Below are 19,082 nucleotides of genomic sequence, written 5' to 3'. Positions count from 1 at the left end.
TGATATCTTTAAATGTATAGGAAATGATATATCGCAACCGAAGATGTTATACCTGAAAAATTCTTCAGTTGTATAATGATATCTCAAAATGCCAATAAAGAGAAAGGAAAAAAACTTGAAAAAAAAAAATAAGGACTGCCTGCTTTTCATTCCGATCATTACATACCTGCCAGAGTATGTAGGCTAGTAATCAGAGGTGGGCTGCTGTTGTATGGGGCGGACAAAGCCTACCTGGTCTCTGACTATTGAAGAAGGAAGGACCTGTTTAAGGCTATTTGCCTACATTTAAGCCACCATTTTAATGTCATCACTTAGAAGAGATATAGGTCTGTAGCTGGCACAGTGAAGGGGATCTTTCCACTGCTTCAAGATGCGCACTATTGTAGAGCTAGAATTTTCAGAAAGTATGTTGGGGTTGGATTGTGCCTCGCCAAGTGCTTTGCACAAAAGCAGTGCCAAGAGAGCTTTGTGTTCAGAATATGAATGGGGTGCGTGAGGATGGTATTGTTGGGGCCTATGTTGGCTGGGATCACGTGATCAGCCTCCTATTGCCTTAACTGAATGCTTAGTATCTCCCTGCTATCGCCCCTTTTTCATAGTGTCCTTGTTTCAGTCTAAACACAACTGTTGCTGCACTGGAGGAATACAGGGTATTAAATTCATGCCTCGCGTCTAGATGGCTTTCAACTTGCTTGTCTGTCGAATGTGATACACAATGCCAGGGGGATAGCATTCCCACTTTGCATTCAAACGGGCTGCACGGTCGGCAGCAGTTTGTTTCTGGGATGCAACATCCCGCCATAGTTCCCCACTCACATAAGCCGTCTCCAGCAGCCCAGAGGGTGCTGGGTTAGGCCACTGACCCCTCATTATCATTCAGATATCCCTGCAGGAAGGAATGCAATGACGTCTAGGTGAATCTGGGTAACATAATGATCAGAAACCCCAGATGGTTTTATGACTGTATCCACCAGCTAGCCCAAAAGTGTTGTGGACATCAAAAAAGTAGTCAATGTGGGTGCGTGTACCATGTACACACAAGGTGAATGTGTAGTCTCTGCCTATGGGGTCCATCATTCCAAGGGTCAACCAGGGAGTAGTCAGTCATTATGTCTCCCAGAACTACTCTGTCTGCCACTGGATAAATCAGTGGGTGGTGTGGCTTGTCCGGGAATTCGTCTATGACTAGGTTGCAGTCCTCCACCATGAGAACCCGTGTCTTGGTCTGTTGATGTAAGATTAAAGAGATCACCATCAAAGTTGGCCACTTTTTGTGAGTCGGGCATGGGTGGAGCAAATAAAAAGCATGTTTTTGTATATCAACGCTTTGATAAAGTCATAGGGCCTGATTTAGATATTTGTGGGACTCCTATTGTCCCTACATGGCAGTGGTTACATGTACTCCATTGAGAACGCGGAGTCCCGCCCGTCGATGTGGGCTGGCTGAAGCGCCTTCCACATCAACAGACTGTTTTCTGTCACGTAAGTGGCACACCTCGATGCTGCGGACTCCTCTGCTGGCTAACAGAACTCCGTCACTGTCAGGCCTGTGGGTTTGCACCGAACCTAATTAGATCTCCAAGTTATGCTAGTGTTGTCCTAGCTGCGGATTCCTGGTGGAGTGGAGACTAGCAAGTACTACTTATTAATGTGTATTAATGTGTCACTAAACCTATATGTTGTGTTTGCTTAAAAAAAATATATATAGGTAATGTGTTATGCCTCCTTTTTTTAACTAGGTTAGGGTCTATCAGAGGGAAGGCTATAGGGATAGGAAAGGGGAAGATCTTCAAGCCTTTACAGACGTGGCGTAAGACAAATTCTGTGGTCAGGTGATTGGTCTTGCATCAGGACCTGTAGCCATTCCCCATGGGCCTGCTGCTTTTGGTCGGGGCTATAAGTGGTCAATGAAACTTAGGTGTAAAGGGAGGGGGTCATGCATGAATTTTAGGACAGGAAGGATAAGAATCTAATTATCCTTACCTGGAGCTATCTTCCCAGTTGCCTACCATCTGAGTGCATCTGTCAGTTCCCTTTTAACTCAACTCAGGAGGCTTCAAAGGTGATCGGGATTTATCTCTTGTGTAGGCAGCTTTAGGCTGTGTTTTAGACTTGGGCCCAGTGGACTATTTTCTAGTGACTATTTTGAGCCATTGGGCTTCAACCGCTGGGGTACAGACTGGGTCTCCATACTGGCTGGTGGTAGAAGTGGTGGTCCTCAAAGTTTACATGCGAAGATCCGTCATTTCTTATCTAAATAGGAGAGGAATCTATATTGTACTCTTGCAAGAGACGCACCTGACGGTTAAGGAGGGAGAAGCATTGCACAGAAGGTGGAGAGGTCAGACATACTATACTAATTACTCAGTCTACGAATGGGGGACACTGATATGGATGAGTGTGGGGGTCCTGTTCCAACGTGCAGAAGAATTGATAGACCAAGAGGGCAGATATGTAGTAGAGACGGGCAGGCTTGAGGGCTGAGATAAACCGCAGATCAATATTTATGCCCTGAACACAGAGCAAGGTGCATTGCTGGCAATTTTGTTGGGTACCCTACCCCCCCTTACCTGATTCCGTCAGCAGTAATGGGGGTGACTTTATGTAGCGGACCCCACTGCTGATCGCTCCCATCTGCCACTACAAGAGTATCTGGTGTCTCAAAAAGCCCCCCTCTTTGCGGCTTTGCAGGCCAAATGGGGGCTAATAGGCTCCTGGTGCCAAACACACCCACATGTGAGGGACTCTTCCTTTTTCTTTGGCCTGCATGAACTGCACATACGACTTGACACGTTCCTCTGCACTCCTGACTTCCACAGCTTAGTACAAGACACAGAATATTTAGCTCGGACGGTGTCTGATCACAATCCAGTCCTTCTCCACCTGAAAGTGGAACGACCTAAGCCCTACATCCCAACATGGCAGTTGAAACCTGGGTCACTGGAAGACCCAGTGTACTGGGAACTGATTGGGGAATATATTGGACAGTACTTTGCTGAAAATAGCGTTACAGACTCCTCCCTCCAAGTGCAGTGGGACTCCTTCAAGCCAGTAAAAAGGGGCAAGTGTATAGCCAAATCGGTGGGTATTAGAGGCACTTTGGTGCAGGAAGTTTTGGCAACGGAGTGCGAATTGCACGAGGTGGAAAAGAGTAAGCCTGTGTGCTCGACTTGCAACACACCTTGTTAGATACCAAGGAGAGACTGGTGGGACACATTGAGAGGCTCTTTTGTTTTGATTACAAAAATTACATGGTGAGGGCTCATGCAGAGAGTGGTCAAATGGTTTCTCTCCTGACCCGACTCGCTAAACCAGCAAAGAGAGGCTTGGTGATAGTAGAACTTCACAGAGGTAGGGGCCAGACTGTACAGCATGGGGAGATCAACCAGCACTTCAGCAACTATTAGGTCGCCTTGTACATGAGTATTACAGATAGCAATGGTGAGGTATTAAGTGCCCTCCTAGAACCACTGCTAATCACGGACATCACGAATGAAGAGGTTGAGGAACTGGGTGGGGACATAACCTTGCAGGAGATTCGGGCAGTGATAAAGGGACTAGCCTGTGGCAAAATGCCAGGAACAGACAGGCTCTCCATCAAGTTCTACGTCACATATGTCAACAAACTAGCCCCCAATCGGTGGATCTGTATGAGGCAGCGTGGGACACGGGCTACTTAAAGGGTTCTACTTGGGAGGTGCTGGTGATACTGCTGCGAAAACCAGGTTTACTGGCTCACGACAGCGAAGCATATCGACTATTATCGATGCTTAGTATCGATTATAAGCTCCTCAGTAGGATGTTAGCCACTAGGCTCCTTCCACTCATGCTCCGACTTGTACACCCTGATCAAGCAGGGTTTATACCAGGCTGCCATACAGCGCTGAATATGAGGCAACTTCTGACACTGATTGAGGCTGACACATTAGACCATAGGGAGGCAGTGGTGTTTGCTGTCGACATCGAAAAAGCCTTTGACAGCTTGGAATGGAACTTCCTCTCTGGGGTGATGGAGCTGCTTTCTGGCATGGATGAAGCTGCTGTATACAGAACCCACTGCTAGAGTATGAACGGGCCAGATCATATCAGAGAGATATAAGGTGCAATGGGGAATAAGGTAGGAATGACCCATCGCCCTTACTTTTTGCACAAGAATCTTTGGCCAGCCACACGAGAACAGTGAATAGATACCAAGGTATAAAGATAGGCAACCACTGCCACCACATTGCATTATATGTGGATGATCTCCTAATGTTTCTCGGAAATATGACGATGGACCTGAACGGCACCAGGAATTGCTTGAGGAGTTTGGATCCCTATCAGGCCTGAAAGTTAACTGGCAAAATTCAAGATTGTTCCCGACATTGGAGAACTATGACCCCCCTGAGAGACTGGACACGCTCCTGTGGGAACCGCAATGTCTGTCGTATCTAGATGTCAAAATATATCACAACTTGGCATGTAGGGCTGCTTAAGATGATAGCGCTCACCCACTTATTATATTACTTTGCACTGTTGCCAGTGTGAATCCCTAGAGCGATGATCTGGGAATTGGATTCCCTGGTCATTGCATTCCTCTGAAGAGCGGGACGCAGGAGGGTGGCGCTGGCCACAATGCAACGCCCCATGTCTGAGGGTGGATTAGCAGTGACTGAGTTTGAGACATATTATTTAGAAGCACAGCTGCAGTGGTTTATGCAGTGGGTGATGGGCAGACAAACCCCGGATTGTGTGCTGGGATCATTTGACAATGAGCGTCCTAGGCTGATAGTTGTGCTGCTGAAAACCAGACGTCCTTCAGACAGACACACAGGAGTTCAGAGTAATAAATAAATGCTGGTATAGATGTTTACAAAAAACGTGCACCAGATTCCATATTCCCCTGACATACCCAGAATTATGCTAGAAGTGCTACCTCACAACGGCAACTGGGGAGGAATAGGGGACTGGGCTGCAGAGAAGGCCACAAGAATGGGGGATTTATTCCGCAAGGAAGGGCTCCTCCCATTTGAAGATTTCCACTCAGAATTTGACATACCACAGGGACACTTCCTACTCCACAGGGCCATAACGACAGCAAAACATGAACACTGGGGTACAGGCCTGTCGGAACCTTGCTCTCACAAAGCCTGTCAATATATTACAGGCGTTGGGCATAGTTAAAAAGGTCACATGCCTGTATAGAGCAATGCAAGCACACATGCGCCAACCCCTGGAGACCCTATGAACCTACTGGGGGGAGGACTTTGGGGTTCCCACACCCAACAGAGATTAGGAGACAATTCTGGAGAGAACTCCAAAGGTATCTAGGAATGCCCAGTTCAAGCTAATCAATTACTGTTTTTGAGACAAAATATCGAGCTGGAAATATCTTGCAAAAATAGTCTAAAATTTCGTGACATAGAAATATCGTCAGCAAGAATATGGTTGTCAAGAATATCGATTTTAAGGTAAGTAATATCGTTTTTTAAAATATCAAAGTTATTAATACTGATTACAAAAATATAGTTGTGTATAATATTGTTTTATTAACAATTGTTATGTATTTTGGTATATATTTTAAATGTGTATGATACTTTTTAAAAATAATTATTGCTTATGTTTTTAAAGGAATTTGTAAAATGATTATTCATTTTAAGTAAATTTTGTTATTTAAAGTACCACAGTGGGTTGTGGGTGTTTAGGGGCACAGGGTGGGAAGTAATTTAGTTATAATAAATTAATGGTTAATTTGTATTTAAAATTATTTTTTTAATTGATAATTAATTGTGTTAGTAGTGTAATTAATGTTTAAATTCCATTTGATGTGTGGGTTGTTGGATTTATGGGGCTACAGCGTGGGCAGTTATTTTTTTTAAGGATTTGATAATGAATTGTTAATATTAATGATTTAATAAATAAATAAAGATATTAATTGTGTAAAAAAATTTTTAGGTGTGGGTTGTGGAGTTTATAGGGGTACAGGGTGGGAAGTAAATTCATTCAAAGTAATTCATAGATTATTTAATTTATAATTATGTTAATTGTGTAATTAAATGTTTTTATATAACATTTTAGGTGTGTGTTTGGGTTTTGTTGAGGTATATGGTTGGAAATAAATTACATTTAAATTAGGTTAGAATTAATTCTTTAATTGATAATAAGTCTTAAAATTACAATTTATTATGTTAATAGTGTAATACATTTTTGAGTATATTTTAGGAGTGTGTTGCATATTTTTTGGGGGGTATATTGTGGAAAGTAACTTATGGGCCTCATTTTGATGTCGGTTGGAAAGTAATCCAACCGACTCCTTGTCGGAAGTGATTCTGACCGACTCGGGTTTAGCAAATCCGACCGGAGATTACGATGCTTCGGAACACCGGTCATTGACTTTAATGGGAGCCTATGTTTCAACCGACAATACAGGCTCCCATTGAAAAAAGGGGTGGTCGCGGAAAACCTTGCACCCTGTCACAGGCACCCAATGCCTGACACACTGTGCATGGTTGGAAAGGAGGGTCCCTTGGGTACCCCCACGGACCCCAACTGGGGGCCTCAGGGTACAGGGGGGGCCTCGTAAGTCAATTTCCGGAAGCAGTCGTTCCGTGTTGGACAGACCGATTCGGAAAGGCTGTCCGAATCCGACATCGTAATCACTCGGTCGGAAACGTGGTCCGTAGAGCTGTATGATTCGGCTCTGACCGACTCAGAGTCTCGAAATGCTGGTCGGAACCGATTTGGAATGTCCAAACGGTTTCCTTTCCGACCAAATACATTGTAATCGGTCGGATTGAAATGTTTCAGAGTCTGTCGGAAACATAGGTTCTGACACGGTTTCAGAGAATCTGACTGCCGTTTGGAGCCTTTCCGACCGACATTGTAATCGGCCCCTAAATGTTATTAAATCATAATTAATTTGTATTTATTGATAATTAGTTTGTTGGTAAATATTTATGTTAATAGTGTAAATAATTAGCTTTTTAAAGATATGTTTTAGGTGTTGCTTGTAACTTTTGTAGGGGTATATGGTGGGTGATAACTAAAGTAAATTCGTTTTTTGCTAGTAAATAATTATTAAATAACTTTTTTGTATATGAAAATTATGTTCTGATTTACATTTTAATAATGTTTGTAAATATTTATGATATGTATTCAACATAATATTGTATTTTGTTTTTGAAATTATTTTAATGCTTTGCAGAGAATTTGTTTGTTTCTAATGTAGTTCTGACTGCAGTGGGAATATTAAAACTTTTCCTTCCGCAATCCAACACTTTCCCCACTGTTGCACTGACTGGAGTGGGAATAGTACATTTTACCCCTCCGCTATCCAACACTTTCCCTACTGTTGCACTTATTGGAGTGGTGATTAAAAATGTTACCCCTACGCAATCAAACACTTCCCTACTGTTGCACTTATTGTAGTGGGAATAGTAAATGTTACCCCTTCGCAATCCAACACTCCTCCTACTGTTGTACTTGCTGGAGTGGGAATAGTAAATGTTACCCCTTCGTTAGCCAACACTTTTCCCACTGTTATTTTGAATAGAGTTGGAAAAGTAAATGTTACCTCTCCGCAATCCAAGACTTTCCATACTGTTGCACTGACTTGAGTAGGAATAGTAAATTTTACCCCTCCGAAATCCAACACTTTCCATACTGTTGCATTGGCTCGAGTGGGAATAGTACATTTTACCCCTCCGCTATCCAACACTTTCCCTGCTATTGCATTTATTGGAGTGGGAATAGTAAATTGTGCCCCTCCGCTATCTAACACTTTCTCTATTGTTGCACTCGTTGGAGTGGGAATAGTAAATTTTACCCCTCCGCAATCCAACACTTTCCCTACTATTGTATTGACTGGAATGAGAATAGTAAATGTTACCCCTCAGCAATCGAACACTTTCCCTACTGTTGCACTCATTGGAGTGGGAATAGTAAATGTTACTTCTGCGCAATCCAACACTTTCCTACTGTACTACTGAATGGAGTGGGAATAGTACATGTTATCCCCCTCCGACATCCAACACTTTCTCTACTGCCGTATTTGCTAGAGTGGGAATAGTAAATGTCACCCCTCCGTTAGCCAACACTTTTCCTACTGTTATTTTGAATGGAGTGGAAAAGTACATGTTACCCCTCCATAATCCAACACTTTCCATACTGTTGCACTGACTGGAGTGGGATTAGTAAATATAACTGCTCCATGAGTTTCCCACATAGCGCAGAGGTGGAAGCATACCATGTTTGTAAATTATTATTGTGACCAGGCCTCTTTACCTGCAATGTGTGTCTATGAGTCTACTGACTCATTCATCTGAAAGTTTCACTGCTCTCGATGATCCCAGAATCCTAGCGCTAAGATCCAGAGCACTGAGCATATGGGTGTGCTGATATACAGTACATGTGTGCCTAATGAGCCAGAGCGATACAGTCATGTGATCTCCACTGTGGAAGCCCTGGCCAGGGAATGTACACAAGATGGAGGGGAAATTGCCTTTCCTCAGATGGCAGAAGAGTATTGTTGACATTACCAAAATGTGAGGGGGAAAATCAGAGAATGAAAGGGGAAAGTAGAGACAGTCCTTCCCTTAGAATTTGTTTAGGTTCTTTTTGTACCAGAGGGCTATTAAGTATTCTTTTTGCAATTGCCATTTGGTGAATGGCAGAGGATGAAGGGGGAAGACTGAAGTGTCTGCTGTCAGGGATGAAGGGTTCCTTTGAAGGGGTGCAGATCATTGTCTCTTCCTCATTTTTGTCAGATATAGACAGGGTGCATATTGCTCACATTTCTTCTGTATTTCTGTGGTGAATGGTCTTCCTGGAGACTGCTCTGCTGTGAACAGCATCACTCAAGATAAAGGCCAGGCCAGGAAGATGGTTGGCCTGGACAAAAGAAAGAGAAACTAACTGGAAATCGTTTGATGAAGGCGGTTTTAGAATTGACATTCTCTGATGGCAAAACCATATCAAAATGTGAGTTGTTGACCCATTTGTGTTCCAAGTTCTCTTCAACCAAGGAGGGTACTCAGCAGAGTACTCAAATGACAACTGTGCATTCCAGGGTTGGTGTCTTTTTGACAGCCAACTCCCCAGAAGTGAGGAAACATCACCTGGAGTCCAACCTGAAGAAGGAATCATTGAACTTGTCCTGGGATCTAAGGGCTCATACCTGTGTGAAAGGGAAGGAAGCACTAACCCTGAAAGCGGAGCTGGTCGACCGTAGGGGCCCTATCAACAGTGGCTCATCATCTAACACGACCAACGAGTTGGGAGCACTGGTCTGTCTGTGTGGCATGGTTGAAGCATTGAAGCAGCCATGGCACTGCTGAAGTGTTTTAGGCAGTCTCCTTGCATTATCCCTTTAGTCTCTACCTAGGCACCAGGATCCATGCACCCGAATGGTAGACCTGAGTGAAGAATGTGGCACCCACTGTGTGTGTGTTCAAGAACATGGATGGTGGACGCCTAATCCTTGCCTAGATAGAGGGTACCCACTTTGAAATACCTAAAACTCACATCCGTTAATCAGGTATTCCCATGCAGTGTGTAGTATTTCTGTGTAATAAAGTACTTGTCGTTTGAAAAGAGAAGCAATGGGCTGGACATTCATCTTATGGGGGTGCTGAGCCCAAGAACCCCCTACACTAACTTCCCTGAGAACCCTGTGATGGCTCAGCATCACTTCTAGTGAGGGTTAAGTGCTGAAATGGTTGCACTTGGTCACGTTTGCAGAGACATAATAGGATAGGTCCCAGGAAAGTAGAGGCAAATGACCCCAGCCTCCACAATTGTTTCACAGTAGACCCTGCCTACAACGTGGTGTCCAGAATGGGGTCTGGTAATTGGTGGCAAGTGGTGTAAGATCCTAGGGAGGCTAATTCCAGTGCACACCTGCTTACCCTGTAGTTTCCCAAATGGATATGACCAGGAGTAAACTACGCATAAGCTAAGCCTACACTTCCACAGAATTTGAAACTTGGTATTTACATGTATTTCTTGTAATGAGTGAAAAGATTACCTCTTTCTGTAAGTTTCATTTTTATAAAATTGAGCCATTTTACTGTAAATCTGCCTTGTGTACACACTCCATAAAATGCCCACTCCAAGCATTAAGCAGAAAACGTATTCATACATCAATCTTTCACATGTATCTGTCCCGTAAATAACATGTGACATCCTCTGCAAAACTCACACTGATTCATGTGTTTTTCTCCACTATCTCCATGTTTCACTCCTAATTGCTTTTTTTGGGATCCTATATAGATTTTCAGATATGTAATAAAACATGACAGAGATTCCGTGAATACCTCCAACTTCACTATTTCTTGGTTTTTCATATATTTAGAATTGCATGCCCTTCACACTCCCCAGAACACAAATCCATGTGGAACTTACAAATGCCTAAGATACATATACTTGTCATACGTTTTGCAAATGTAATTTACATTGCCATATGCAATGTATGTTTACTAAGTATACAGTGTTCGAACGTGAATGTCTCCTGCATGGTTTACAAGCCCTGCGTTCCCAACCACAAATATCTGATATCCTTGTTTTGGGATTTTTATGTTAGCCTCACCTTGATCTGGCATGTGTGCAGAGGCAGCCTCTCTCTTGATGTGAGTACAGTTCTGACTTGTCTTTGTAAAACCTGCTCTTTGCCACGCAAACTTACTAGGTACACCGGATCTTTTACTTGGCCGGTCCTGCCCTACACTTCTGCTCTCTCGATCGCGGTCTAGTGACCACAGGGGTCGTCAGCTGCTGCTCAGCAGGGCTGATTGGCGGGGAGGGGCCAGGGGTCACGAGAGGCATTAAAACAGCACGCTAGAGCGGACGCGCAGTTAGAGAAGACGCGCTAGCCCAGGCGGTGCATGTATTGATTTTAAACCCTGATTTATTGAAACATACTCGCTTTTACCCTTTTTTTAAATTATTCACTGTTGTAGTTGCTTTGTAAAACCTGCTCTTTGCCATGCAAACTTACCAGGCACACTGGAGCTTCTACTTGGCCGGTCCTGCCCTCCACTTCCGCTCTCTCGAACGCGGTCTAGTGACCACAGCGGTCGTCAGCTGCTCCTCGGCAGGGCTGATTGGCGGGAAGGGGCCAGGGGTCACGAGAGGCAATAAAACAGCACGCTGGAGCGGACGCGCGCTGTGGACTCACGCAGAGGATGCGCCTAAGGCTTGGAGAACGCTCTTTGAGAAAACTCCCCTAGGAGGCCGGAGACAGCCGATATTGCAGAGTGGACTGAATCCATCTCCAATCAGCTATCATCTGCCATTAATAAATTAGCCCCAGCTAAGAAAATTAAAATAGGAAATATGGGCAAGGGCGCACCCTGGTTCATGGAAGAGCTAAGAGCTCTGAAACGTACGCTCCGCCACCACGAAAGACTGTGGCACAACGCCTATGAGCTGCAAGCTCTCGTAGATTACAGGGCAAACGTCTCCGCCAATAAAAAAGTGCTTCTTAATAGGAAAGCTGAATACTATGAACAAAGGATCTTGGAGACAACGAACAAACAAAGAGAAACATTTAAAATCCTCAAAGAACTAAGCCAAAAGCAGATGCAGGATGCGCCGTCAAGCCAGGAACAATGTAATAAATTCCTATCCTACTTTTCCGACAAAGTACAAGATATCCTTGCTGACATTGACAAATCCCCCTTTAAACAACTTATCAAGGAAGAGGCTGAGACATGTGGAAATAGGGTAGAGTTGATCTCTTCCTTCAAAACTCTTGACCTAGAGACCCTGTGACACATTGCGACCAGAATAAAATCAGGCTCACCCGCAGATCCATGTCCACCTAGAATCTTTAAACTTGCACTTCCAGCAATTGAGGGAGAAATCCTTGCCATGATGAACCTCTCGCTGGAAACAAGGAAGGTTCCCAGGAATTTTAAGGAAGCAAGAGTAATCCCCCTACTCAAAGAAGACAGGAGCTGACACCTCTAACATGAAAAATGACAGACCTATAGCCCAACTCCCTTTCTTGGCCAAAATCATAGAACAACATTTCCTGCAAACTCTATCCAGGTTCATGGGGGAGCACCAACTCCTTGGAGACAGGCAGACAGGTTTCAGAGCTCACCACAGTACCGAGTTGGTGATGTTGTCAGTACTTGATGAAATCAGGATTACAGCAGACAACAAAAAGCCATGTGTCCTAGTCCTCCTTGACCTCTCGGCAGCGTTTGACACGGTCAATCACTCCCAACTCCTAGAAAGAATCCAGGTCATTGGTATTGGGGGACCAATCCTACAATGGATTACATCATTCCTGACTGACTGCACCCAAAAAATCCAGATGGGTGACTGGGTGTCAGAGAGGGGGTCCATTACCTGTGGAGTCCCACAAGGGTCGGCGTTGTCCCCACTCCTGTTCAACATATACCTCAGACCTCTAGTGAGGGACCTGGTCCTGATGGACTGCCAGGTATTTAACTATGCGGACGACACACAAATCATCCTACCAATAGAAAACACCCCACAAGCCCACACACGGGTGAAAGACTTATTGCGATTTGTGGTAAACTGGATGACAGCTAATTCTCTCAAGATCAATCTGGATAAAATGGAGGTCTTGGCTTTCACCAATGATAGCAGCCCTTGGAATCCCCAGTACTGGCCACACAAGCTGGGTGACATTCCGTCTCCAGCTCCGGTAGTAAAAAGTTTGGGCATTAAAATTGATGCCAAACTCTCATTGGCCAATCAAGTCTCTACTGTGTTCAGGACTTGCGTGGGCTTACTCAGACAGTTGAGGAAACTTTCCCCCATCCTCTCCTTCTCAACCATGCGGACAGTGGTGGCCGCCTTGATTTTGGCCTGTCTTGACTATGGGAACTCACTTTACATTGGACTGCCCGACTCATTGCTGGGCAAACTCCAGGTGGTGATGAACGACGCTGCCAGGCTAATCTTCAAGTTGCACTCGGGCCTCACCCCTACTGCAACAACTGCAGTGGCTTCCCATCAAGAAAAGAACTAAATTCAAAGGCCTCTGCATTACACATAAGGCCCTATATTGACAGGCACCCAAATATATCAAAGAACGCCTGGTGAAATACGCTCCCGGCCGCACCCTAAGGTCCTCCACAGAGGGCCTTCTAAAATGTCCATGGTTCACTACACCACTAAAGGTGGCCGAGCCTTCTTGGTCCTCATCCTGCAATAATGGAACAGGCTGCCTGGTCAGCTTCGCTCCGAAAGCGGCCTCCTTCCGTTCAGGAAGAAACTGAAGACTCTATTATTCACAGAAGCCCGGACTAAGCACTCTCCTCTAAGAGACAACTCCCTCGCTGGGACTATCGCTGATCTTCTTGCAGCGCTTAGAGACCTTCAGATACTAAGCTCTCTACAAGCCAAAATTAACATAACATAACACAACAAGTGACCTCTTATGTGTGAAAGTGGACTACCATCCCTGTCATGGCATTAACACGTAGATTGGGGGGGGGGCAGTATACTGTGTTTTTATGATCCTGTGGTTGTGTAAAAGGTCTGCTGCTACAAGCTAACTCTGATCCCAGCGCAAACATTCCAGCTCATGGTGTTGCCTGAGTAATACATACATAGGGCCCGATTCTGATCTCGTTTGGAAAGCATTCAGACCGAATTGGTTCCGGAATGCTTTCCGGACGTCTCAGATCGGGGGAGTCCGACTGAGCGAGTACGATGCATTCAGATGCTTCCGGATACGATTCGGCCGTGCTCCCATTGACTTCAATGGGAGCCTGTGTTCCGAATGCGAACACAGGCTCCCATCGAAAAAAGGGGTTGTTTGGTGGAAAGCATGCACCCTGTGACGGGCACCTCATGGTGCCTGCCACACTGTGCATGGGTGGGAAGGGGGGAACCATGGGTACTCCTAAGGGCCTTATTCGGAGGGCCCTGGGTGAAGGGGGGGCCTGCTACAGGCCCCCCAAAGACCAATTCCGACAGCTGTTTTGTTCCGGTCAAACCGAATCGGAGAGGCTGTCTGAATCGGTCCTCTCACTCGCTAGTTCGGAAACCAAGTCCATAGAGCCGACCGAATCGGATCTGGAAAGGCTTGGCCTGTCCGAATCCCTTCCAGAACTGATTCATCAGCGCTAACGGTTTCCAGGCACTTGGTCATGGAGACGAGTTGGTCGGAAACAAGGGCTCCGGATGGGATTAGGCACACCCGAATCCGATTCGAAGCCCTTCTGAACGACAATGGAATCAACCCCATAGTGTTTTTTCTGTGAGAGCCTGAGCAAAAGAGGCATGAGGGTTCCATTTAAAAAAAAACATGCATGCAGAGGAGATTCACATTTCAACAGAATGGGTACATAAGCATTCTCTTACACTTTGATGTCCAATATTCCATAATTCTGAGATTGTACTGTGACTAAAATGAATTTGGAACTACAAAACGCTACTCCCATCTAAAGCCTTTTCCCATTACCGGGAGAAGAATACATTTTTCCTATTAACCTATCTCCATTGTAAAACTACCTCTCCGATCCCCTACTCACTGTGATTACATTCAAATGTAACATCCAAGGTGGGACAGTGCTGCAGGTGACCGACACTTAGCAAAAATCTATTTTACAGCTGCCAATTGTCTCTGACAATAAAGTTGCATAAGACGTCGCAGTAAAACCAAACTGAAATGAAGACAGTGGCTATCATGCCATAGTTTTGCAGCCAAAAGCCCTTGATCCAACCATGTGGGTAGGAAATGTTCAGTGCTTAATTTGAGCAAGTAGTTGTCGATGGAACCCACTGGCATTCATGTTTTGGGGCCGGCACTAATTTTGCCCTCATTAAACATTTACCAAGAGCAAAAGAGGAATAAATATACAAAGGGATAAGAAGGAGGAAGAGAAAGATGGAAAAACCGTCACAAAGAGAGAAAGTAAGAATCTGCATGAGTGAGATGAAGGGTCAGGGAGTGTCTGGTAGTGGATTCAAGAAGCATGAGGCGGATTCAAGACTATGCAGCCTTGGTGTTTGGCACATCAACATTTAATAGCACTGGCCACGGGCTTCTGAGAACAGCTTTGGGTACTGGCACTCATTCTTTTACAAATCAGGCACTGAAACTGCCAATAGGAAAGAAAGATTTTGGTCTGAAGGGAGCAGTACAGACAGTATTGTTGGGCCTTTAAGGTGCTCTTTAGCTGGGGGGGGGGGGGGTTCATCCCAAACACCAATGCCTGCGTATGGCCCAACGTTTTAGATTTACCCAGGCTCCACAATAAGGGATTTCTACACTTATTCACAAAGGTGCTCGTAAATGCCCTTTGTGAATTGAAAGTCATAAAGTTCAACTTTCGGTATTCATAAAGGGCATTTAGTTCTTGCAAATGTCCTTTCTGAATACTGAAAGTAATAAAGTTTGACTTTCGCTATTCACAAAGGGCGTTTATGAGAAGTACATGCCTTTTGTGAATAACGAAAGTTGTAAAGTTAGACTTTTGTCTACCATACCGTTGTGTATCAGGTCCTTTATATTTACCTAACCCTGCCACGGACCAATGTTCAGGAGAGAGAAGTGATTGAAAGATGCTGGTCACCAAATATGCACCCCAACCCTGTCAATTGGGACCCACAATTATGGAACTCAAAAGGTAGTTTAAGGCAAACATCCTGTTCAGAATGCAGATGAAGATGACACAATCTTTTCAGATCTACACATAGAACAAGTAGGCCTTGAGTGAAAGAACATCACTGGATGAGAGTAGCAACACCATTTACAGCAACTCACGAGCATGCTCTACAGCATATGCAACTATAGTGTTTAAGCAGCCCTCTCAGATTTTTATGGTCCTTTTACTTTATAAATTAATGTATAAAGAAGTGATTTCTGGAGTCTTACTTTTGATCATGTTGACATCATTGCCTCCATCTCCAATAGCCAGCGTGATGGCTTTTTTATGCTTCTTCACCAAATCCACAACTATGGCCTTCTGTTCGGGTGTAACCCGGCAGCAGATCACAGCATGACAACGGCATGCAAGATCAACAAACGCTCTCTCCCTCTGAGTTTCCACATTATTCCTTTCCCTCTTCTTTGGACAGCACAGAGCTTCGAACTTCTCCAACAAAGCCCCCTTCTTTGTCGTCTTCTTTGTATCTGGGCTCCGGATACTATTCTTGAAAAAGGTGATAAAATACAAATGTTATGCACCCGTTAGACACTTTTAATCATAATACTGTTTTTGACTCAAAGGTATATGAGTGATTAACTCTTTGCAGCTGTTTATTTAACTGGTCTATGGCTATTTACACCCTGTCTAAGAGATTTCTGGCCTCGAGAATGTACATCTATCAGTATTCAGCATTGAGCCACAAGGGACTGAATCTATGTCTGAGACTCAGGATTACCTCATGAGATAAATTTGAATGAATCCAAATTAAATTAATTTACATAACCATCCTTCCTGAATGGGGTAGAGTTTTGGGATAGCCATAATTGCTGTTTCTTTCTAGATATGTAATGAAGTGTATGAAATGTTGAAAATGTTTGTTTTAGAACACATTCAATTGTACCTATTAGTACCCTGTCTACCCCAATCTTTAGAACTGGGGTAAAAGGATATTATCTCACAAATGAACCTCTTCTTCTTTGGTATAGATATGGATGGGCCTTAAGTTGGAGATTTACTATGAAGACATTATGATTATATACGACTGTGACAATCTCCCAAGATTTAACTATATCAAAAGAATCTATAGATGCTAGGTTTGTTTTTGGAAACAACAAGGTCTGGCAAACATTGTCTACTACTGGGATCACGTTTGACAAGATAAACTGATGAATTTAAAGATAAAGAAAAAGCCAAAGCTGGGAACTATATGAACATAATTAAACAACTGTGGTATAACACCCTGTATATTAAATTGAGATTGGCTATCTTACTTGTTATAAATGTTGTACCTTGATGCCTACTAGCAATTATGTTATATCATATTAATTTATACTTGCCATGGCTGCCCGGCAAAGGCTTCCCAGTGCCCCAGGAGCATCAGTCAAAAAACTGATTTTTCTGCCTAAACAGACAAGTCCTTAGCTGCTTTCTAAAACTGAGATGATAGAGTTGTTCCATAAGTAAGTGGGAAGTTTATTCCAGAGCCTAGGTGCCAAGACAAGGAAGGAACTACAGGCTAGATGTACAAGCAATTTTGCGATTGAAAACGGCTTGATTTGTGGTATCCTGCCATTTGCGACTGCAAAAATGCTTTTTCAAATGTACAAAATGCAAAATACGATTTGATAACTTGTTACTGAATTGCAGTTTGCATTTACAATTCTGTATTTGGAATGGGTTTGTTTTTGGGCATCCCACCCAAATACAGAATTGTGGTCGTAAAACAATAATACATTACCACTAGTTAAAAAGTAGTGGTAACCCATTCGCAAATGGGAAGAGGCTGTTGCTCTGAGATGATTTTATCTTAAAGAAATTAAAAAGACAAGAGGCGTTTGGCAAAACAGGAACAAGTTGGTTTAATTAAATGCAGCGGCCGGGAGAGTCTTGACAGAATGCGTATGAGGAAAGTATCTCGGTGTACAAAGTTTTGGCTGGTATTATATAAATCTTGTGAGGTACAATAAAACAATTTCTGCATTCTTGAAAAAGCATCTCAGTCGTAAATGAAGAAGGTTGGGCATCTGATAAGGATAGGAGATGGCTCTTGACCGCGGGAAGAGCTAGTGTGGGTCAGTGTGTATGCGTCCAGATGTCCGGCATGAGGAGTGCATGATCACTGTGTCGTGTGCATGCAGTGTCCTGATTGGCTGAGTGTTTCTATCTACACGTGGTATCTAGCTTTGTAGTATTTTTGGAGAACGCAAGCCTTTGGCCAAAAGTGTTTTTTATCGAGGATAATTGCCTCGGACCTGTTTGTGGTGCAACCATCTATCTGTGAGATCGATCAGGGTTTTCCCTGGGTGCGCGCTTGTCTTTGGGTTCAGTGAGGTCCAACCAGTGACCTGTTATTTGATAGGCATGGATGTGGGTCCCAGGACCCGTCTGACCACATATCTCTGACTCAGGGTTGATGGGGAGGTCACCTTGGGTAAATCTGTCAGCAACAATGGGGATTCACTGGAACCCCTAAAAAATAATATAGCAGTCACTGACATCATTTCTATCGACATGCTCAACGTTGTGTGTACAGTTGTCATAGTGTACATTGATGTTATCTTTACTGATATTGACATAGTTATGCAATCCTAAATTATGGCGCACATCAAAATCGCTTTTACTGGTTACAACATTGTCATTCGGGCATAGATTATGACCTACTTTGACAGTGCTACTGCCGGTATCATCGCTGTTGTGCAGGCATAGATTATGGAATACGTTGATATTGCATTTATGGGCATTGACATTGTCATACAAGTGCAGTTTGTGGCATATGTTGGCATCGTATTCATTGGTACTGCTGTTGTCGGGCCTGCACTTATCATGGTACTCATTGACATCGTATTCACCCATTCCAACAGGGCCCCTCTCTTCCCCTTTGGTAATTTTAAACAAATATTCTTTAAGAGGAGACGGTGGTCCTAAGGACCACTGCCTGCTCCTAAAAAATGAAATTTTAACGTTTCATTTTCTTGTTTTATATGCTTCCCGTTTTCATTTAAAAAAAAAAAAAAACGGGTTGCATTAAAAAAAAAAAGATTGCTTTATTAAAAAGCTTTCACAGACTTGGTGGTCTGCTGACCCCAGTAGGTGAACATCACTGTGATGGCGGCGATTCCTAATGGATCACAAATTGTGACCTACCTCATTAATATTCATGAGGTAGGTTGATTTGTGGCCTACTAGAACACACGTTGAGAATATAGAAAAGTCATACATTGGGAATGCCGATTTCCTAATTGCAATTCGGAGATAATTAGGAAATCAGTATTCCTAATATTTGTGCATCTGGCCCTACCTCCCTGGTTAGTGAGCTTGAAGTGAAGAATCTATCTAAGTTGAGGTCAGCGGATCTTAACATTTTAGTCAGGCGGTAAGAGTGGAGCAGTGAAGACAGACTAGTTAAAAAGTTGGTGAGCCACGCATTGAGCCTTGAAATGAAAGAGCTTCTCCACTGGAGGCCAATGTAAA

The 19,082-nt window shown here is 43.8% G+C and overlaps 1 protein-coding gene across 1 annotated transcript in view; it reads right to left on the bottom strand.

The window, feature by feature from the left end:
- LOC146798840 (phospholipid-transporting ATPase IC-like) overlaps window positions 1–19,082 on the bottom strand; it is a 1,543,528-nt gene that overhangs the window by 172,687 nt on the left and 1,351,759 nt on the right. Inside the window, exon 22 of the mRNA XM_085626157.1 lies at window positions 15,839–16,115. Within this exon, the coding sequence (XP_085482283.1) occupies window positions 15,839–16,115 (277 nt within the window). The remainder of the gene's footprint in view (window positions 1–15,838; window positions 16,116–19,082) is intronic.

The sequence above is a fragment of the Triturus cristatus genome, chromosome 9 (genome assembly GCF_964204655.1).
Source record: "Triturus cristatus chromosome 9, aTriCri1.1, whole genome shotgun sequence".
Lineage (NCBI taxonomy): Eukaryota > Metazoa > Chordata > Amphibia > Caudata > Salamandridae > Triturus > Triturus cristatus.
Note: the sequence above shows the minus strand (reverse complement) of the source record. Positions and strands in the feature narration are given on the sequence as shown.